Consider the following 22,206-nt stretch of genomic DNA (forward strand, 5'->3'; position numbering starts at 1 on the left):
TTTACCCCAATAGGCCCAACTGCATAACTGCAATTTTTCCATTCTTAACAAATACCTAAACTACCGGTACGCAAAACCAAAAACATTCTGTATTGTCTTCAAGAAGAGTTTAATTATAATATGAAAAACTGTTTGACAATCTTTGTTGTGTAGTATAGAATAAAGGATATAGCAATTGGGGAATCTCTACTTTTTCTGTAGATTTGTTCATTCAACACATAGACGCATTTATAGTTTTCAACTCATACGATTAAATGAGTCGGTATGGGTTTTGAGCTTTGTGTTAATTATAATTATGCAGAGAATTGTAAGAAAATCATCTGCAATATAAATTATTACGAGTACTATTTGATTTTAAAGATGATTGTTTTCAACTTTAAAAAAATTAACATAAAGGCTTTACATCATAATTTTATCATTTGTTGTTTTCATGAAAGCAGATAATGCTTTGACCATTTTGAAAAAAGTCACTATTTCAATACTATAATTTTTATAACATTTATAACATGTAATCAATAAAATATATTATATATATATATATAAATTAAAATTAGTATTTACTTTATTGGTGAATTATCTAATTATTTTATCTAAACCTTTCTACATTGAAAAATCTCACTTTTCTAGATTGAAATCAAGTTGTGATTTTTGACAAAAGGTGCCTGGTGTGTAAACCAAATGCATAATAGTACTGAAAATGTATGGTAGGTCATTATTGTATTAACTGGACTATCAGACTTTTGATTAATCAATTATCACTTTTGGGCCCAAAAGCTTTATTGATTTACAGAGTACATAGTTTGTTTTCTGTCTTTCTTGGTTGTCATGCATTTAACGGTTGCCATTTACAAGGCTATAACTCTGACATCGGCGAGGGTAAATATTCTTGTAAACTTTGTTTGACACAAAATGCATGTTACATTGTACCGGACGTTCATGTATTTCAGGTGAAATATATGGCATTGAAGAACATACTTACATTCAATAATTAAGGATTCAGACCTAAAAAATGCCGCGTTTCTTTCTAAAAATAAATAAATATTGATTTTTTCCAAGCAGGGAACTTTCAATTTTCTGATAATGCCAAGGATTATAAAGTTGTTGATACCAATTACTCTTAAATTAAAAAATAATGATAAAGTTTATGATGTTGATAATGAAAATCATGATGATTAGGAGAATGAACAAGACGATTGTTTTGATAACAATCATTTAAAAGATCCAGAGAATGTATTGACATTGGTAATGATGATTGATGACGATATTACTTCGATAAATCTGAAATTCAAATGCAAACTAAACATTAGAGAAGTTTCGGTAAGCAGACAAGGGAATTGTGAAATGGACATTGGTAGTCCAAGGAAAGTGAAGTTGGAGGTATAGTTAGTCTAGGAACAGTGAACAAAAAAGTAGATATTGGGCATAGTTTGTTTGAGGTAGATAGGCAATTAAATATTAATGTGGATTTCGGTAGTTTGATGAATAAAGGAATAGAAGTTGGTAATAATGAATAGTGAAGTATATGTAGATAGGGACAATAATAGTAAAGTTTAGTTTGATAGCCTAAGGAATGGTAAGGCAAAAAGTCTAGGGAATAGTGAAGTTAAGGAATACTGAGGCAGCTATTCAAAAGAATAGTGAAGTTGAGGTTGATAGTCAATGAAATGGTGAGGCAAATTGTCTACAGAATAGTAAATTTGAGGTCAAAAGTTAAGCAAAAGAGCGGCAACTGGTTTTTAGAATAGTGAAGTTGAGGTCAGTTGTCTTGGGAATAGTTAAGTTGAGGTCACTTGTCTTGGGAATAGTAAAGTTGAGGTCAGTTGTTTAGGGAATAGTGAAGTTGAGGTCAGTTGTATAGGATATAGTGAAGTTGAGGTCAGTTGTCTAGGGAACAGTGAAGTTGAGGTCAGTTGTATAGGGAATAGTGAAGTTGTGGTCATTGGTTTGTTGAATAGTGAAGTTGAGTTCAGTTGTTTTGGAAAAAGTAAAGTTAAGGTCAGTTGTTTATGTAATAGTGAAGTTGTGGTCAGATGTCCAAGGAATAGTGAAGTTGAGGTCAGTTGTCTATGGAATAGTGAAGTGAAGATCAGTTGACTATGTAATAGTGAAGTTGAGGTCAGTTGTCTATAGAATAGTGAAGTTGAGGTTAGTTGTAGAGGGAAAAGCAGTGTTTTTTTCGATCAAATTTTGGTCTGGTAGGGGACCCTTCCCCAATGGAAAAAAGTATACATGTATATTTTTCCCAAATGGGACCTAAAAATTCCAAATTAAACGTTTCCAAAAAAGAATATATTTTTAATAAATCTAAACATGTCAAAAATCTAGCTCTATATGTTGAACCATAGAAAATATAATATTGAATCACTTGTATTATGAATTGTTAAGTATTTGTTAGCATAATATCAAAAAAATTGATTTCCCAATTCTAGTCAAAAGTATAAGATATTTCCCAATCGAATAGGACCCGGCCCCATTACCAAAATGGTGAAAAAATGCCTGAATAGTGAACTTGAGGTCAGTTGTCTATGGAATAGTGAGGTTGAGGTAAAAAGTTACGCGAAAGTGAGGCAACTACTGTAGTTTATAGAATAGTGAAGTTGAGGTCAGTTGTCTAGGGAATAGTGAAGTTGAGGTCAGTTGTCGAGGGTATAGTGAAGTTGAGGTCAGTTTTCTATGAAATAGTGAAGTTGAGGTCAGTTGTCAATGAAATAGTGAAGTTGAGGTCAGTTGTATAGGGAGTTGTGAAGTTGAGGTCAGTTGTGTAGGGAAAAGTGAGGTAGCTTGTCAAGGGAGTAGTGATGTTGAAATCAGTTTTCTAGGGAATAGTTAGGTTGAGATCAGTAGTCTAAGAAATGGTGACACAGCAAGACAAAATAGTTTGATAGGCTATGGAATGGTGTGGCATGTTGTCTAGGGAATAGTTAAGATGAATAGACGTCCTTAGATAACTTCTAACTGACTGTAAGGCATGTTTATAGAATACATTTGTATTTCAATGGCACAACAGAGCGGGGAAAGGTAGATTAATTTTAATTTAAAACCATAAAAATGGACATCAGTTATCCAAATCAATTAAAGTATCAGTTGTGTTATGACGGTGGGGTATTTACTGTAAATCTATGTGCCTTTACACAATATAGAGACATACAGGTACCAAGACCCAGCACAATATTCTTATTGAGGGGTGTAAGATGATTAATTTTATACTGAAAATAGTGCAGTGCTGTTGATGTTTGTGAACTAAAATCGTAATTGGGTGAATAGCATGGGAATAAATGTTTATTTAAAAGGATTTCGAAAAGATATTTTATTCTAAAATAAGTCAGGATTATAGGCATCATCAAAGCATTATCATTTTAACCATCAAATATTATAGCCTTGACAATATTGTACATTATTGAATAATGATTCTGGACTTAAGTTTAAATCCCTATATATTTTAAAATACATCCCATTTTTGTTTTAGATTTCTGTGAATATATAAAGATTATTATCTTTTAGAAATATGTATGCAAAATAAATTAATACTATTACAAATGTTTTACAACAACACCAACTAAAAGAGAGCTGAATATTTAATTACTGATAAATTTCCAAAATATGTCCATTATTTCTTTATTTGTATCAATTGTTAAATTAAAAACAATGTCTAAACAACCAATATTTTTGGAATAATTATTTGATACTGTTCAAGAGTTATTGAATAAAAGTGTCAAATTATTAACAGTTTCTGTTTAGATTTTTCTGAACTTACTGTAAGAAATGATGATAAAAGTTGACAAAATTAAAATTATAGCACACAAATCTTTTTAATTTTCTAGCAGCTGAAAACTTCAACAACAAAAAATACGATAGTTTTGCAACTAAAAATTGCGTCCATTTTTATAATATTTTGCACGGAAAAGTATCGTAACTCAAGTTACGATATTTTTCCGTGGAAATACCACCCAAAAATTTAGCATTTTCCCTGCAAAAGTATCGTAACTCAAAAAATATTCAATTTATAAAATATCATGAAAGTTAATTTTGATTTTACTATTCCATATGTAATAGATTGTTATTTTGCTCTCACAATCAGGAACTCCTGTCTTTAAGAAAAGTATTTAGAAAAATAAAAAGTTGTTTGCTTCTCCTGTAAATTTTTCAAAAAGTGAGTTACGATAGTCTTGCGTGGAGCCCACGATTTGCGAACATGACTTATGGCTATATTATAAAAAGCTTTCTATATATAACTGCAAAATAGCCAATATTCGTTGGTGGCTATCTTTTCTTACCATTTTCCAAGAAAAATAACTGAAAACGACGAATGGAAAAACATTATTGATAGTGAAACATTAAAAACATGACAGATCAAACGAGCCTTGCTCTAGGGAAACGGGGGTTTAATGCATGTGTGCAAAGTGTCGTCCTGATAAAAAAATTAGCTTGTGCAGTAGGAACGACACTTTTCAGTTTTATGGAAGTATTCATTAAACAGTAGTCTTTTGTTATTTGAAATCTGGTTTAGGCGAAAAGTGTCGTCCCTAATAAGCCTGTGCTGACTGCACATGTTTATCTGTTACGACACTTTTCACATATGCATTTAACCCCTGTTTCACTGAGCGAAGCTGAATTATACTTGAAGATGTTCATGTCTGTCACGACAGAGCTCCAGATGTAACGACGGTACTTGTGGTCGTGTGTCGGGCATCTGCGACGACTGCCAAGTCTCCCCACCCAGCGTCAATTGTCCTTCAGCTGGTACGTGACGACATCCTTTTTCAGCAATTATTAACACAGTATTATGTTCCAATTAAACTATGAGCCTTGCTGTGGTTAAAAAGTGTAAAATACATGTGCGTAAAGTGTCGCCACAGATCAGTATGTGCAGTCCGCACAGGCTATTCAATGATGACACTTTCCGCTTTGACTAGATTTCCGCAATCAAGATACATCCTTTAAATACTCATGAACATTCAAAATCAACGAATATTTCGTGAAATATTTCGTCAAATAAAGTTAAAATAAAAAAAAATTGATGTTCCTTGTAGCAAAAGCCTAAAGTTCAACGCAAGATGTGTTAAGGTAACATAGATATAACGAGCTACACACATGCTTGTTGTTGTTTTTTGTGTGACAATATATTCAATGTGTATTTACCGCGACGATATCCGAACATTAACAAGCGAGGTTCTTAGAATGTGACATTGCATGGATTCTTTAGATAATAATGTCAAGCTTATGTTTACATAGTAATCCGCTTCCATTGGAGGGCTCTAATAATTATTATGATAAAATAACTACAATAATGGATCCTGGATAAAAACTGGTTGCAACATTTTCCACAACGTTTCATTGTAGTCTGCCCAGCGGGTTTCGCAGGCGACGCTTGTACCACCCCCTGTCCGAGTAGACTGTGCCTCTTCAACAGGTGTGACCGCTACTCGCCCAACCACTGCACGGCCTGTCCGCAAGGGTCTTATGGCAGCTACTGTGACATGACCTGCCCCAACTGCAAGTCTGGTAAGTTTCTCTTGTTCATGATTAAGTGCCGAGAAAAAACATTGTACAAATCGTCTTATTGGCTATTCCGGATTTTAGTCCATAGGGGTTTCGGTTTGTTTGTTTTGTTTGATATTTCGCCGTTGTCAACAGTAGTCTTGTCATCAAGGCCGTCAGTTAACCAACTAACACTTCTCTATGGAAAGCTGGTTCACCAGTACTAAGTGCACATTTGTATGCCAGTAACTAACAACTGAACTGACTCAATTGATGCCGGAGGTAAATGGCTGTAGAAAGGATGCCATGCCCAATTTTCACCCAAGTTATATGGCTGGGCCGGGGATCGATCCCAAGATGCTCGGATTTGCAGTCCAGCGCTCTAGGGAGCCAGCCGGCTTCGTTGTTTTTGTTATCCGTTTTTATATGTTAAATTTATGCACATTTTTGTTTTTCAGGCTGAGGTATTGATTTGAAGTTGATATTGAATTCTGAGTGGTTTACTGTTTTGTTTTGTTCTCAGGCTGTAACCAGGACACGGGTGTGTGCGACGACGGTTGTAAGGATGGATGGTACGGTCAGACGTGCAACCAGCAATGCAGGACTGAATGTGCTTCGTGCGAACGGAACGTTAGTAGAAATGATGATACAATTGTTATTGGTTACTGAAAATACCCAGACAAAGAAATATTAAAATATTATATGTTGGTTGTAATACAACAAAAATAACATTATTAATACTAAGCACGTTGGCTCATACGTCCTTAGTAAGAAATATCTTTAAATGTAGTTTCATATTGCATAGTTTGTTGGAATAATGACGCACACAACTCGATGAAATGTTCTTTGAAATATAGTTTGCTTTCAACCAACTCGACTTTTCCATACATACACTAATTTTCAAGCCATAGAATGTTATACGATTGTGTAACCACATAATATAATAAAAAAATGTCGGTTAGAAACATAAAAATGGTAATCAATAAGCTTGGGTGGTTTTATAATTAAATATTTTGAATACTCAGATTTTGGTGCCTCTCTATAAAAATCAAGAAGCAAAGAGGCACACATTATGTACAAGATATGTTTTGGATTACGAATGGATCATTTGATGCATAATGTTGAATTTCTTAATTTAAGTTTAGGCCGTTAAATCTACAACTGATTATAAGCCATAGCTACGCAAACACACCAATAAACACAGTATTTTCTATAAACGATGTATGCTTACGGCAAATTGAAGAAAGTGTATCAACCCAATTAAGCTTTAAGCGGAAACAAGAACCGAATCCGCCGCCCCGCAACCCGGAAACTCTTTCACTTTGTTTTCTTGCCTATTGTTGAATATTTTGTGAATTGTCTGTGTCCAAACAGGTGTCACAGGGACATACGTAACAGCGCTAATTTTTGGTTGCTATTGTTTGATTACATGTTTTGTCGTGATGCTTAAGTAAAATGCTCACTTGCTTGCAAGAAACAAAAAACTTCGTTCTTAAAATTAGAGTTTTCGACTTCTTTGCTCAGCTGGATTTTCCTTGTTTTTTAATAATTACCTTCTTGTCGTAGTCCGGAGAATGTGTGACTTGTATTGCCGGACGTTGGGGCCTAATCTGTCAGCAGAGCTGTAGTGCTTTCTGTCAACCGACCGTTGAGCAAGGCGTCAACACGCTCTACTGCGACAAGACCACTGGCGCGTGCAGGCAGGGTGTGTGTCAGGTTGGATACTGGAGGGCGGATTGCACTCAGGTATGTTCACAGACAGGCAGGCAGGGGTGTGTCAGGCAGGGGGTGTGTCAGGCAGGGGTGTGTCAGGCAGGGGGGTGTCAGGTTGGGGGGGGTGTCATCCAGGGGGTGTGTCAGGCAGGGGGGGGGGTTGTCAGGCAGGGGTGTGTCAGGCAGGGGGTGGGTCAGGCAGGGGGTGTGTCAGGCAGGGGGTGTGTCAGACAGGGTGTGTGTCAGGCAAGGGGGAGTGTCAGGCAGGGATGTGTCAGGCAGGGGGTGTGTCAGGTAGGGGGTGTGTCAGGCAGGGGGTATGTCAGGCAGGGGGTGTATCAGGCAGGGGGTGTGTCAGGCAGGGGTGTGTGTCAGGTAGGGGGTGTGTCAGGCAGTGGGTGTCAGGAATGGGGGTGTGTCAGGCAGGGGTGATGTCAGGCAGTGGTGTTTCAGGCAGGGGTGTGTGTCAGGCAGGGGTGTGTCAGGCAGGGTGTGTGTCAGGCAGTGGTGTGTCAGGCAGCGAGTGTGTCAGGCAGGGGGGGTGTCAGGCAGAGGTGTGTCAGGCAGGGGGTGTGTCAGGTTGGGGGGTGTGTCAGGCAGGGGGTGTGTCAGGCAGGGGGGTGTCAGGCAGGGGTGTGTAAGGCAGGGGTGGGTCAGGCAGAGGGTGTGTCAGGCAGGCGGTGTGTCAGGCAGGGTGCGTGGCAGGCAAGGGATGTGTCAGGTTATATACTAAAGGGCGGATTGCACTCATGTATGTACACAGACAGGCAAGCAGGGTGTGTCAGGCAGGGTGTGTGTCGGGCAGGGTGTGTGTCTGGCAGAATGTGTGTCAGACAGGGTGTGTGTCAGGCAGGGTGTGTTTCAGGTAGGGTGTGTTTCAGACAGGGTGTGTGTCAGGTAGGGTGTGTGTCGGGAAGGGTGTTTGTCGGGCAGGGTGTGTGTCTGGCATAGTGTATGTTAGACAGGGTGTATGTACGGCAGAGTGTGTGTCAGGCAGGGTGTGTGTCAGGTAGGGTGTGTGTCGGGCAGGAAGTTAGTCGGGCAGGGGGTGTGTCTGACAGAGTGTGTGTCAGGCAGGGTGTGTGTCAGGCAGGGTGTGTGTCATGCAGGCTGTGGGTCAGGCAGGCTGTTTGTCGGACAGGGGTGTTTCAAGCAGGGGGTATGGCAGGTTGGATACTGGAGGGAGGATTGCACTCAGGTTTGTTCTCAGAACCGCTTTAGACATTCCATCTTCAAATTTATAGGAATAATTAAACGCCAAAAACATAACAAATACTCTTGGAACTGAAGCCCTCGGTGTTACATCTTGTTCACTTGGGTAAGTGCCCAATTGTCTGATATAAAAACCGATAGTATTTTTGTATATAATCGAAGCTGTTCTTTTGATGGTATCTTTCTTTTTTAACAAGGTAGACGTTCTGTATAGACTTTACATGCTTGTTTAAAAACCGGGCGTATTTTTAGGGAACACATTCCTGATAAACGGGCGGTTGTTGTCGTGATCAATGCTGGCCGCTGTATTTTCCAAAATGTTTGATAATAAGCCCGACGACCGGAAGCACTTCTAAATGATTACCCTTGACTTAAAAAATAGTGGCAAACTAAACATCGTCTACACTAAAACTCAAATAGTTTAAGTCGAAACACAATTACACTTGGGGGACAATGTTTCTGCGCATAAAATCTCGACCAATTTCCAAGTTTGATACGTTTGAAACATTTTTGAATTATTTCATCGCATTATTGAAATTTTGCCAATATACACAAGGTCTTAAAGCGGGCTTATTTTGTGACAAGTTATGACTCTTGTTCATGTATAGGGCGAAAGTAAAGATGACCATCTATAAAAGTAAGTCGACTAAGGTAAGACCGAAACTTAGTTGACAATGCCATAGTCATTCGATCACCGTTTATTTCACTTTTTACAGGCGTGTTACACAAACTGCCTGACCGATACCAACGGAAATCGAGTGTGTGAAATCCTGGACGGTAGATGTTCATTCGGATGTAAGGACACTTTCTACGGCACCGTATGCAACGAAACGTGCAGTATTCGATGCAAGAATAGAATGTGTAAGAATTACGCTAACAACTGTGACCTCGGCTGCGCGGACGGTTACTATGGAGACGGTTGCAGCGGTACATGCAGTTCGCATTGTGGAGGAGACAAGAAATGCTTCGCGACCAACGGAACATGTACTCAGGGATGTGAACTGAGTTACTACACACCAAGGTAAATGTATTTCATGTCAGAAAGTAAATACTATTCAAATTTTTTGCAATGAAGGGGTTTTTCCTATTGCTTAATTAAAACTAGTTATCTACTATTTTTTGTATGACTATATGTTGTATGTAATAAATATGATCATATGTTTTTGTTAACAGAGTATTTTGGCTCGAGAAAATCAGCATTTCACAGAAGGCAAACTTTGTGGACTCGTTATTAAGTACTTGTATTTTCATCAGTTTTGAACACACTTCGAGCCCACGTGAGATAATATATCCGATATACCGGTTTTTCCAAAACATCTGCTCCAGCTGCTATTGAAGACAAGATCGTAAAACATTATAAACTGTGGGGCAGTTATTTTCGTTGATTTCTTGGGTTTACCGATCCACGAATTCAACACAAACATGGGAAACGACCAACGTTAATTCCTCTTTTTTTCAAAAATCAGAAATCCACGAATTTAGGTGTTCGCTTAAAATTCTTGTCTTAATCCCGCGAATGTCCGTGCGGACAAATGTACATGATTTTTACAGTATGTTTTTTGTTCTTTATATTGTTTAATGTTTGTATGGAGCATATACCGTCCCGCTACTATACTGTATGGGTCTTGACAAAAAAAACCCACAGATAAACGTTCGCTACACCTAGACGTGTGTATGTAAATCTGACACATTCCCATCATCACATTCAGTATGTTTTTCTTACAGATGCGACACACCATGCGCTAACACCTGCTTGGACGGTACATGCGACGCGACAGGGGGCTGTCCGGATTGCAAGAGAAGTCCTGTGGGACTGAACTGTCGAGTTCAGCGTATGTAAAATATTTAAAAGGATACCAAGGGAAAGACCCTCCCCCCCCTATAATATTGTAGAACTTTAGGTCTAATCCTTTTCTCATTATGTTTGTATGGACCAATCGTTTAAATTTGTATAAATGACATGCATTTGGAAATGTTCAGTTTTAAAACAAAACAGATACAGCGCAAATTTGCGTTGATGTTAAAAAATATGCCGGAATAATTTGTATTGTTTTGTCTTTATTTGAGTTTTATCTGCAGTCCATTTTTATCAAGAACTTAAAATCCTCATATTTTTTGATTTACAAACGATACATATGTTTAAGAAAACGTTACAATTAAAAGAAATATGATAACAGCTTTTTGGAAAGTATCATCCGCGTAAAATGAACTAAGCAAACAAGATATTAGTGCCAATCGGCAAAATGTTTTATCAGTATAGATAAACCATACTTATAAATATAATAAACTCCTTGAAACAAACATGTCAAATGTTTTCAATGTCGTGATATATCTTGTGAAAGAGTTTCAAAAAGAGATAATCAAAATGTGCTTTCGGTCATTAATTCTCGCTAGTTTGCGACACATTGTCCGGTAATTTCAAAATGTATTCATGACGGTTTACATGGACGGTCCAACTATTTGCATTAATGGGCGAAAATTAATACACAATTGTTTACACATTGCAGTTATAAATGCGTACTTTAGAATGCAAAAGTAAATATAATATAATGTTATATATCTTATATTTGTTCGAAATATTTTCCTATTAGGGCACCTGTAATAGACACGGTCCCTTTAAATCTGTCGAATCTGCAAACAGGAACAGGTCTCACATACACAAGTATCAATAGTATTCATATTACATCCACCTATGTCCTGAACACATAACCATTTCTGTATTTTATTCACGTTCTTCCTATGCACTCTAAGTATTGACTGCTTTTTACGAATACTTTGCTGGTATAGTTTCCCTTTTTGTTTGTAGCTTTTGGATTTACACACTGCCTTGATATACAAGTATCTGTTTTTACTATTGTAGATAGATCCTTTAGTTGCTAATGTGTATTTGAGTCGTGTTCTGAGAAAACTGGTCATAATGCATTTGATTTTCTGACATTTTTCGTTTAAATGAAGTCTCTTCTTAGCAAAAATACAATTTAGGCGGAAAGTGTCGTCCCTGATTAGCCTGTGCGGACTGAAGTCCTGTTGTACTGAACAGGCAAATCTGGGACGACACTTTACGCACATGCATTATGCCCAGTTTTCTCAGAACACTTCTTATTTGTTTTCTAGATTACGCAGTAGATGTCTCAAACATTTTAGCAAAAACGAACGCTCGTAACCTTGCCGTAGTTTTCTGTTTATTGTGAAACACGCTGAGATCATCATCGCGTTGGTTGTTTTGATAAAATAAGTTAATATGAGGTTTAGACGTTAAAGAAATCGGTTCATACATGGTAATAGTTTTGCTGAACTTACAATCGCATAGATTTAAACATTCATTTTGTTGAAGATTGACATAAACATTTATTCAAATTCGAACATTTTAGGAAAAATATGGGCATATTGGCATTTACTAATACCATGGTTACAGTGTGTAATGCTGGGTATTACGGAACCACGTGTGAAAGCAGATGTCCAGGGACGCAGTGCACGAACAACATGTGTAACCGCCAGACAGGACTGTGTGATAACGGATGCAATACCAACTACCACGGTACACTTTCCAGTATTATACCTTTACCACTTAGATACGCATAACGGATGCATTACCACTTAAATACGCATAAAGGATGCAATACCAACTACCACGGTACACATTCCAGAATAAAACCTTTACCACTTTGATACGCATAACGGATGCATTACCACTTAAATACGCATAACGGATGCAATACCAACTACCACGATACACTTTCCAGTATTAAACCTTTACCACTTAGATACGCATAACGGATGCATTACCACTTAAATACGCATAACGGATGCAATACCAACTACCACGGTACACATTCCAGTATTAAACATTTACCACTTAGATATGTATATCGGATGCAATACCAACTACCACGGTACGCTTTCCAGTATTAAACCTTAACCACTTAAATACGTAGAACGGATGCAATACCAACTACCACGGTACGATTTCCAGTATTAAACCTTTACCACTTTGATACGTATAACGGATGCAATACCAACTACCACGGTACGCTTTCCAGAATAACAACACATCCCGCTAAATTGAGGCTTAATGCGTGTCCGTAAATTATCGTCCCAGATAAGCAGATTGCAGTAAACCCCATTTTCTCACAGCGAGGCTCACTTTTATTTGAGCCGTGCTTGGTGAAAAAGGGATTTAATGCATGTGCGTTAAGTGTCATCCCAGATTAGCGCGTGCACTCCGCACAGGCTAATCAAGGACGACACTTTCCGCCTAAACTTGATAATTGCTAAGAAGCGACTTTCTTTAAACAGAAAATATCATTAAAGCGGAAATTGTCGCCCTTGATTAGCCTGTGCGGAGTGCACAGGATAATTTGGGACGACACTTTACGCACGTGCTTTAAACCCAATTTTCAAAGAACAAGACTCATATGTTCTTATGTTATCCACGATTGCCTTCTCAAAACATGTTATATGATTTCGTGGAACACTGGAATGAACATTATTATTAATGACGGCTGCTTGTGTTTAAATGTCACTCAATTATTCCAAGTCTATTGATTATCACATCACATTCATGTTTGCAGTTATGTAGTTTATTGAGTTTCTTGACCATTCCAGATGGTGTGTTTTAAGACATATGTATTTGTGTTTTATACAAGTGTTTATTTTAAGTTTATTTCTTTGATATGCAGGTTCTTATTGTACGGAAATATGTCAATGTAACGCCGGCGGTACGGAGAGGTGTGAGCAGGCTGACGGCTCATGTAAATGCAGGACGGGATGGACCGGCAAGTTATGTGACAAGTTCTGCAATGAGGGATGTTTGGGGTACGTGCTCGTGACATTGACTAGACGCCTAAATTAGCCGGGCTCAATGCATGTGCTTAAAGTGTCGTCCCAAATTAGCCTGAGTAGTCCGCATAGGCTATTCAGAGTCGCCATTTTGCGATTTAATTGCATTTTTCGTGTGAATGCACGGTTAAATTTGGGAATACACTTTACGCACATGCGTTAAACCCCGTTTTCTCAGAGCGAGTCTCAAATAGATAGTATTGCTGCTTCAAAGTCTGCCAAAATATTTGGTTCCTCCCTCGCTCTGCAATCTGTATAATCATTCTATAATATATCGGTCTAAATCAATCAATTCAAATCGCCTCTTAAAATTAAAAAAAATCGCAATAACAACTAACCACTGCCATCATTCTTAGTAATACCAGACGGTTCGAATGAGAAAGGTTCGTCGTCATCTGGATAATTTTAGGTAGTTGTCAAAATACACTTTGATGTTGTATCTAAAAATGTACTCAAAGAAGTATCAAATGAAGAAGTCTGCATTCTGGAAGAAATAGTTAAAATAGTTGAATGTCAATATTACAAATAAGCCTCGTTTTGAGAAAAAGCTTAATGCATTTTCGCAAAGTATCGTCCCAGATTATCATGCTCAGTCCGCTTATCAGCGACAACATTTTTTTGCAATAACTCTAGTTAGCGTTTGCAAGAAGTCTTTTCTGAGCAAAGTCCAGTTTAAGCCAAAAATGTCGCGCATTAAACCCCGTTTTCACAGAACGCAACTCAATTGTCTGTAATTATCATGCCGTCGGGCGTAAAAAAAACAATGATTAAAACACGGTTTCCCAACTGGTACCCTTGACTCTGTTACAGATCACAATGCACACAAGATGGCACCTGCTTGAATAGCTGTAAACCCGGTTACTATGGCAGCGACTGCAGCAGGACGTGTGGCAACTGCGTCGGAAGGAACTGCAGTGGTAGCAATGGCGTCTGTACCAACGGCTGCGTAGCTGGTTACTATAACAACATGTGTAACCAAGCCTGCCCAGCAGAATGCAAAGAATGTGGCAATGCAGGTAATTCATTCATGTTTTTTAAATCAATTGTGCTGCTCTAATTTACATTTTCGAGATTAAGACTTATGCGAAACGATTAAACGGGATAACATGTGGTTGAGATATGCGTTAGAGATTTTCGTAGTTGCTAGACATTTTGTGTATCGCTTAGGAATCCTGAAATTCGAGCCGTTGAGTAAATTTGGAGGCAAGCTTGTGTTATAATTGCGTTGTCAATTTGTTTTTTGGGTGGTCAAAGTTTGCGGTATTATTGCGTCGTGAAAACATTGATACATAGTATTTGTACCATTGCATAGGCGCCTGCACTAAGTGTAAAGACACCAACTATGGGCTGGCTGCCTGCACCACCGCATGCAGTGAGAACTGTGTGGCCACTTCATCCGGTCGCGTCTGTAACGAGATCAGTGGTTCGTGCTTAGGGGACTGTAAAGCAGGCTTCTTCGGTGCACAATGTCAGTCAGTATGCAGCGTGCAGTGCGCTACGGGAAGTTGCGATCGTGGAAGTGGGGCGTGTACCCCATGCAAGACGGGATACAGAGGGGCAAACTGCACCGCGACTTGTTCTGGTAACTGTAAGCCAGGAAATAACGGTCGCACATGTGGACAGTTGAACGGCTTCTGTGACAACGGCTGCAACACCGGTTTCTATGGGGACGACTGCGTTTTGACCTGCCCGACTAATTGCGCCAACAAGCAATGCGACGCCAATGGCCTGTGTACTGGCTGCACTGAAGGTTATTACGGCAGCACATGCGCCAACCAATGTAGCGGATGTTTTGAACTTCAGTGCTCCTCAGTAAACGGAGACTGCAAAACAAAATGCGTTGCTGGAAAGTATGGGACTAAGTGTATTTCAAACTGCCTTGAGACATGCAATGACAGCACGTGTGATCAGACGACAGGAAAGTGCGAAGGTGAGTAGAGTAATAACATTTTCATTTTTTTTTAAATTTAACCCATTTATGCCTAGTGGACTCGCCCATACTTCTCAATTCGATCAGTTTATTTCCAAAATTAGGGATGTCTAGTATATTTATTTCTATATTTAGTATATTCCTTTCAGAAAATTCTCTCAGCAAACAGCGCAGACCAGATGAGACGCCGCATCATGTGGCGTCTCATCTGGGTCTACGCTTTTTGCCAATGACTTTTTTTCTATACGCTAGGCGTTTATGGATTAACAATTACAATAGTTTAATTATTTTTCATTTGAACTAATATCTGTCATATGAAGCTTAAAAGTATAATTGTATCATTAAAATGAAATACTGTAACTATATTATTTATTTCTGCAATTGTTCGATTAATTATTTTAGTTAATCGGAATGAGAGCGGAATCAACTCAACAATAATGTTTTGTGAAATAATATTGCGTGTTTCTTACATGTTAAATAATTACAAAGAAAGTGTTTTGGTTAAGTGTATATACTATGCTTATTAATACTAGTTGCTGACACGTATGTTGTTGCATATATGTGACAATGATGTAAACAATACCATGTATATAATACTTCATCGGGTACAGTGATTTTAAATACGACGTAGTTTGAATAATATGTTTATGAAATTTATTTTACAAAATGTCGGGAACTGAGGTTACATGTAAAGTTTAAATATTGTTTCATATTGCTTGCTCGTGCGTTGTCGTTTTAATGTCACTCGCACAAGGTTTTGTTTTATACAGACGAACCATAAATAAACGACACACTGACTGTTTATAAATGTTATCGTAAAATAAATAAAAACTATGTACGTATGTACGTAACTGTCGTCCCAGATTAGCCTGTGCAGTCCATAATAAGAAACGTTTTAAACGGAACAATTCATACCTTAACAGCAAAAAGTGTCGCCCATGACTGGCTTATTCGGACTGCACATGCTTATATGGAACGACTCTTTTAGCGCATTTAACCTCATTTTTAAGAACTTATTATTGTTCAGGCCTGCATGTTAAGCTTGAGTGGTCACACGGTGTCTTGACTGCACGTTTTATTGTACAATATTCACATTGGTGTCACTAAATCAAGATTATATGTATAATAGTCATTTGACTAAACCAGCATTTATTTTATAGCGAACTTTAAGCACAGCTTTTCATAGACTGTGTTATTGTCTACAAATGCGAAACTGTTGTAAACAAGCAAACATAAATTGTCAAAAAACAATTATGGCAGTGCCATTATTATGCAATTCATAACCCGTTAATGCAAACTAAAACAATGTGTCCAAGAATAATAATTTCGACACGTCTATAGAAGAAACAATCGTGCAATCTTGTTGTATAAATGCAATGAAAGCCGACATTCGTAGCCACATTGTATTGCCATTCCATACCACATTGTTTCCAAATCGTTAAGACGACCCGACATGCTCTTTTAAAACACGCAATTTAAACCATGTTGCCGTTCCATTAAATGTGCTATGTAAAAAAACATGTCAGATTCGCTGAGTTCGCGGTTGCCTGTTTGATGAATACTGTTCCTAAAATGCGATCAGTGTGTTATAGGTTCGGTCCCCACTCTAGACGCGTTCTTAAAAAGCCACCAAGCACTCATTCAACCTGAAAAAAAGTATTGATACTTCCTCAAAAGGCCAGAGGTTTTCAATGCTTTCCAAATAACATAAATAGGTTTAAAATGTATAAGCCTCCCCGTGGGAAAACTCTGCGTAATGCATGTGCGTAAAGTGTCGTTTCAGATTAGCATGTGCCGTCTAATCATGAACGACGCATTGCGCTTGTATTGGTACAAACCCAGCTTACGCGGAAAGTGTTATCCAGGATTATGATGTTCCACTGCACAGACTAATTTGGGACGACACTCTACGAAAATGTATTAAGCCCATTTTTCAAACAGCAGAACCCATATCCATGAGATTCGTCTTCTTTCAGCAAAGGTCACTTACCCTACCCTGCCCCCGGCACCGTTTACAGCGGATGATGAGGAGCTGAGTACCGGCGCCATCATCGGCATCGCCGCCGGTTGCTTCGGCGCCCTCGTCATCATCATCGTCTTCGCCTTCTGTTGCTTCTATCAGATGAGGTTCGTATAAGTAAGAGTTTTCAGTGTGGGAAACTGGGATTAATGAATGTGCGTTAAGTGTCGTCCCAGATTAGCCTTCGTATGTAGTGAACTGCACAGGCGTATCTGGGACGACACGTTGCGCACATGCATTCTCAGAACACGGATTCAATGTTTACTTCCATGGAATGAACGATGAATGGAACATTTCACAGATTTAAACATTCAGTATAACGTTAAGTATAACCTGATAAATGGTTTTCTGAGAATCTTTTCATGTTTTCAATTGACTTATACTTTCGTCGCTCTGCTTTTTACATGGTAGTTTAGAGGATTATCATATGTTATCATATGGCCGATAGAGCAGAAATGTTTATATCAGTCGATAGTGCTGTGCTGTGCTTCCTTTAAAATAAGAATAATGATTCGTGAACTGGTGCTGTAAGTTGATATACGATGATGAACGATCCTACACGATGGTGTACGATCATGCACGATTATATTCGATGATGTACTATGATGTACGATTGACTTTCAAATCGATATTTTTGTGAAATATGCATAATATTGACATATATTTAATATTCATTATATTTATTTCTGCGTCTCTCAGGAAACGTGAGAAGCGTTTGCATCTTCCACCCTCTATAACTCACCTGAACACATACACCGTCACTCCCGTATCACTCATGTTTCCGTCTGGTTTATGACGCCACGTTGGTCCGCATATGACATCATATTTCAGCGATACATAATTATGTCACTTAAGATAACGTTTTCGAAAACAGCTAGATCTAATTCAATGACATCGAGTAAAAACGTTTTTTAAAGTTTAGTGCATTCAAATCGCTTAACATGAGGTAGTTTTCGACATAGCTGTTAATTATTGAATTGAGAATTTTTGAGATAAATTATTTGCTGCTGGAAAATTGACTGAGAATAGAATTTGCGCAATTGTTCTTGCTTTAGGACATTCATAATAACAACAACGGTTAGGTGCATAACACTTACTGCTGGAGACTTAAGTAACTCGTTTCCGTAAGCAGTCAAAATTTACTTAACAACATATTTTTATATATCTGAAATTGTGTTCAATGCACTTATATTTTTAATGTGCAGTGAGTCAAGAATCTTGTAAACAGGAACACATGTACTTTATATACATGTTAAGTTTATTGTATGAACCGAAGTGCCATACATAATCAAATTATGATGATAACTTAGACGAATATCGAAACCGTGTATGCATTGTGCTGAAATTACACGCCGAGTTTATAAGCCCCCCCCCCCCCCCCGTCCAGTGTTTATGGTTTATGTAAACACTGTTCAAATTCTATGCTTTTCATGAAGATGTTACATTTTATTCTAAATTTAGGGTCGTACAATGGAAAACAGTTTCCGCAATATTTGATTTTAGAACTAATTTAAGTAATACGAATGCCGATTTTAAAAATCAAAATCCATTTAATCGGGTAAATTTCTGACTTAAGTGTTAATAAGCATTTTTACACAAAAACAAAAATAAATGAAATGTTGATTGAATGGTACCTTCTTTCGTTGCCTAATACAGAGGTGAAAGGAATGGAAACTAGGTATACGACATCGGTAAATGAATGCACCTCTAATAAAAAGACAAGTTTTCATGCGAATAATGCGTGTAATATAATTTTTAGCATAACTCGATCGAAAAGAGTCTGTTCTAAATTTTCATATACTCTCGTTAATATATTCTTAACATTTTAGTTTGTTAAATTTGCCTAACAACTCATGAATCAATTATGTAAACGAATTTTACTGTAGAAGATTTAGTTTTTTTATTGATTAATATATTTGTATGTTTATGATCGCATTATTGACGGCACAAATATGATTGAGTTATTTGCAATTAATTATGTCCATGGTGTCCAAATAATCTAGTCTTCGAGAAGTCTCGTTAATAGAACAGGGGTCGAAGAAGACACATACCCAAGCAAATGTACACTGCTGTCATACATTTGGGACACAAATGTTTCTTTTTTTGTTTTCTTTTTGACGTTATGTTTTGTTAAGATTATTTTCCGTATTTGGCTAGGCGGACAACTAGAACTTCTTACTAAACTGATTAAATTGAAGCTTGTCATGTTTCGTTACTGAATTGACACAAACATGTACTCATGGCATCAGGTGTTATGAATTCCTATATATATATATATAAATATATCCTAGTATCTGTTTATGCCGCTGTGGTGGTTGGTTTTCTAAATATGCACACTGTGACGTCATCACTAGCGCGTGCTATGTATATTATGTCACATAATGACGTATTCAAAGGCGCGGGCTATGTATGCTGTGTCACATAATGACGTCATCACTGGCGCGTGCTATGTATGCTAATTCACATAATGACGTCATCAGGTTGTATATTTGCTATGTCACATAATTACGTCATCACTGGCGCGTGCTTACAGGCGCGCGGAGGACGCGAAGAGCGAGATCCACATACCGGAAGACATTCTCGAGCGTCTCTCGCACAAGGGTTACACACCACAAGTGTCTGCACGTGACCTCCACAGCCAATACTCCACCAGCCTTCCCAACCCGAATTATAATCTAGACGGAGATGACGAGAAAGATTTCGTTCTGTTTTAAGATTTTAAGAGAAAAAAACGTTTCATGCACATGCTTTAAAGTCATTTAGAAAATCACGTTGAGACAAAAAACGTTAATGTTTAAATCATGGAATTGAATACATATTATTTATTAAAGGGACATTTTCACAGGTTTTGGCAATCATTGAAGTTTGTCATTAAATGCCTTAAATTCTATAAATGTAAACATTGGAACTAAATAGCATTTAAACCAATTGGCCATCCGTGCTCATACAGTGAATGGTGTATTAAATACTTCATATTTAAGCAATTCTCATTATGTCAAAATTTTAACTATAACAACATGAGTCCAAAAATTATTAAATCGTTTCGGGTTCGTAACGCTTTATTATTTTCAGGTTTTTAAATTTTCAAAAGATGCATATAATGGATATTTTAGAGCATGGTAAGTGTTCAGTATTACTGTTTCCTCGCAGATGTCATTACTATAAAATTTGCAAACCTGTAACATTTATTTTTCAAATTTGTCAATTTACCAAAACGTGAAAAGGTCCCTTTAAAGTTAGGGGTTAACGACAGGAACAGCTTCGTTCTGTTTCAAACACACGCATGACATACAAATCATGTCATAATTTAGGCCGCCATTTTTGCTCTGTGTTAAGCCATGCATGACATATACATGTTCACTTAAGTGTGAAATACGCACGTGTCGAAACTGCATGCACGACTTCACTATTTGCATGCATGTTTATAATGTGACGTGTATTAATTAGTTACCAACATCATTTTTGATTAACTAGATAATTAACTATGTATTTGTATTACACTTTCCCTATTGGTGGAACGGGTTTGCAGGTTAAAAAGATGTTTCTTTTTTTTCTATAAACCATGATAGAAAGTTTTTTAGTGACGGCTCAGTTGTTTGCATATATGTATTTATGTATTATATTTTGCGATGTAGCGTTATTTCGTCGTGTTTGCGTTTTATTTGTAGTGTTGTTTTATGTATACAATGTATGTTATCATTTTGGTGTTAGCTTTACCATATTTGCACCTGATTTATTCGACTTTTGAATAAATGTATACCTGTGTACATGTTGATTAATGGATTTATAAATGCTACCTGAATAGAATGCTAGTGACGTTATTTAGTTACTAACAGCGATGCCATCTGTAATTACAAACTAAATCCAGCACGATCACATACTATGGCTTTGTTTAACATTAAAATCTAGATAAAATGCGAAACATTGTAAGATAGTGACTCGCGTGAAAGGACAGGCGTTCAAAAGAGTTCGAACTGAATACAATTAGGAAGATAAAAGAACAGGTTTTAATCAATACGGACTTTTTGTGTGTTTTTTTAGACAAATTATGAACTACCGAAATGTTACACAAATAGAAGACACTTTTACTAGCGATTTAAGGGCATTTAAGATCAACTAATAATAAAGTGTTTATAAAAATATTCAGATTCTACGAAATGGACCTTGCTATTATAAAAGTCGCCTTGTGTCTTATATTTGACATCACTGCTTTATGCTCATCGCGTTTGTTTTTCGCCGATGAAAACATTTGCAGATAGAAAGCTAAACTCAAAGAAACTTAAAAACAGACTTTGGGTACACATTGATCAGAATTAATCACACAAAAACGAACGTTAAAAGCAGCTTAAGATAAATAGAGTCTCGTTCTCGGAAAACTGGGATAACCTTGCGCTGTCCGCACAGTCGCGTCTCTGCCAGTGTCCTAATTGATAAATACAATTTAACTGACTGGACGTTCAAAGCATGTATGGACAACACCAGAGTTTAAAATCGCTTCTCTGCGTGTAAGTAATAATTACAAAGAAGAAATATAGCAAATCGATAAAACACCTTAATAATGAATACAAATGTTCATCTCGCGTCTCTGTCTGTTTCAGAAACGCTGAGAATGCCAAGAATGAGATTTTCCTACCCAGTGAATTATTAGAAGGCCTGTCCAATCACCATAGCGTACACGATCTCCATGAGCACGAGTCCACGTCATACCCGGTCGCGCGCGTCGTAGGTGACGACGAAAACGATTTCGTTCTATTCTGAACATAACGCATTGTTCGTGAAAGCGCATCGAATAATGTGGAAAGAAAACTGAAAATAGCTATGTTGCACTGCTGTAAAAGTTGCCATATTATATTACTTTTTATTTAATCATTTTTTATTTAACTAGTGCGTTGTGACTTTTTAAACGTTATGTTTCAAGTTTCAAGCAAATTACATTAATCAATGTGTTGAGAGGACCAACGAACAATAGAGCCGCGTCCTGTGAAAACTGGGCTTAATCCATGTGCTTAATATG

At 37.5% G+C, this 22,206-nt stretch overlaps 1 protein-coding gene across 1 annotated transcript in view; it reads left to right on the top strand.

Moving 5' to 3' along the window:
* The window catches only part of LOC127870196 (zonadhesin-like), a 54,192-nt gene extending 32,261 nt beyond the window's left edge, over positions 1–21,931 (top strand). Inside the window, exons 20-31 of the mRNA XM_052412852.1 lie at positions 4,647–4,740; positions 5,341–5,502; positions 6,002–6,108; positions 7,045–7,224; positions 9,120–9,424; positions 10,129–10,235; positions 11,819–11,941; positions 13,083–13,218; positions 14,053–14,258; positions 14,555–15,172; positions 17,149–17,299; positions 19,726–21,931. Coding sequence (XP_052268812.1) covers positions 4,647–4,740; positions 5,341–5,502; positions 6,002–6,108; positions 7,045–7,224; positions 9,120–9,424; positions 10,129–10,235; positions 11,819–11,941; positions 13,083–13,218; positions 14,053–14,258; positions 14,555–15,172; positions 17,149–17,299; positions 19,726–19,906 — 2,370 coding nt within the window. The 3' untranslated portion in view covers positions 19,907–21,931. The remainder of the gene's footprint in view (positions 1–4,646; positions 4,741–5,340; positions 5,503–6,001; positions 6,109–7,044; positions 7,225–9,119; positions 9,425–10,128; positions 10,236–11,818; positions 11,942–13,082; positions 13,219–14,052; positions 14,259–14,554; positions 15,173–17,148; positions 17,300–19,725) is intronic.
* Positions 21,932–22,206: the final 275 nt, after the last annotated feature.

This window comes from Dreissena polymorpha, chromosome 2 (assembly GCF_020536995.1).
Source record: "Dreissena polymorpha isolate Duluth1 chromosome 2, UMN_Dpol_1.0, whole genome shotgun sequence".
Classification (NCBI taxonomy): domain Eukaryota; kingdom Metazoa; phylum Mollusca; class Bivalvia; order Myida; family Dreissenidae; genus Dreissena; species Dreissena polymorpha.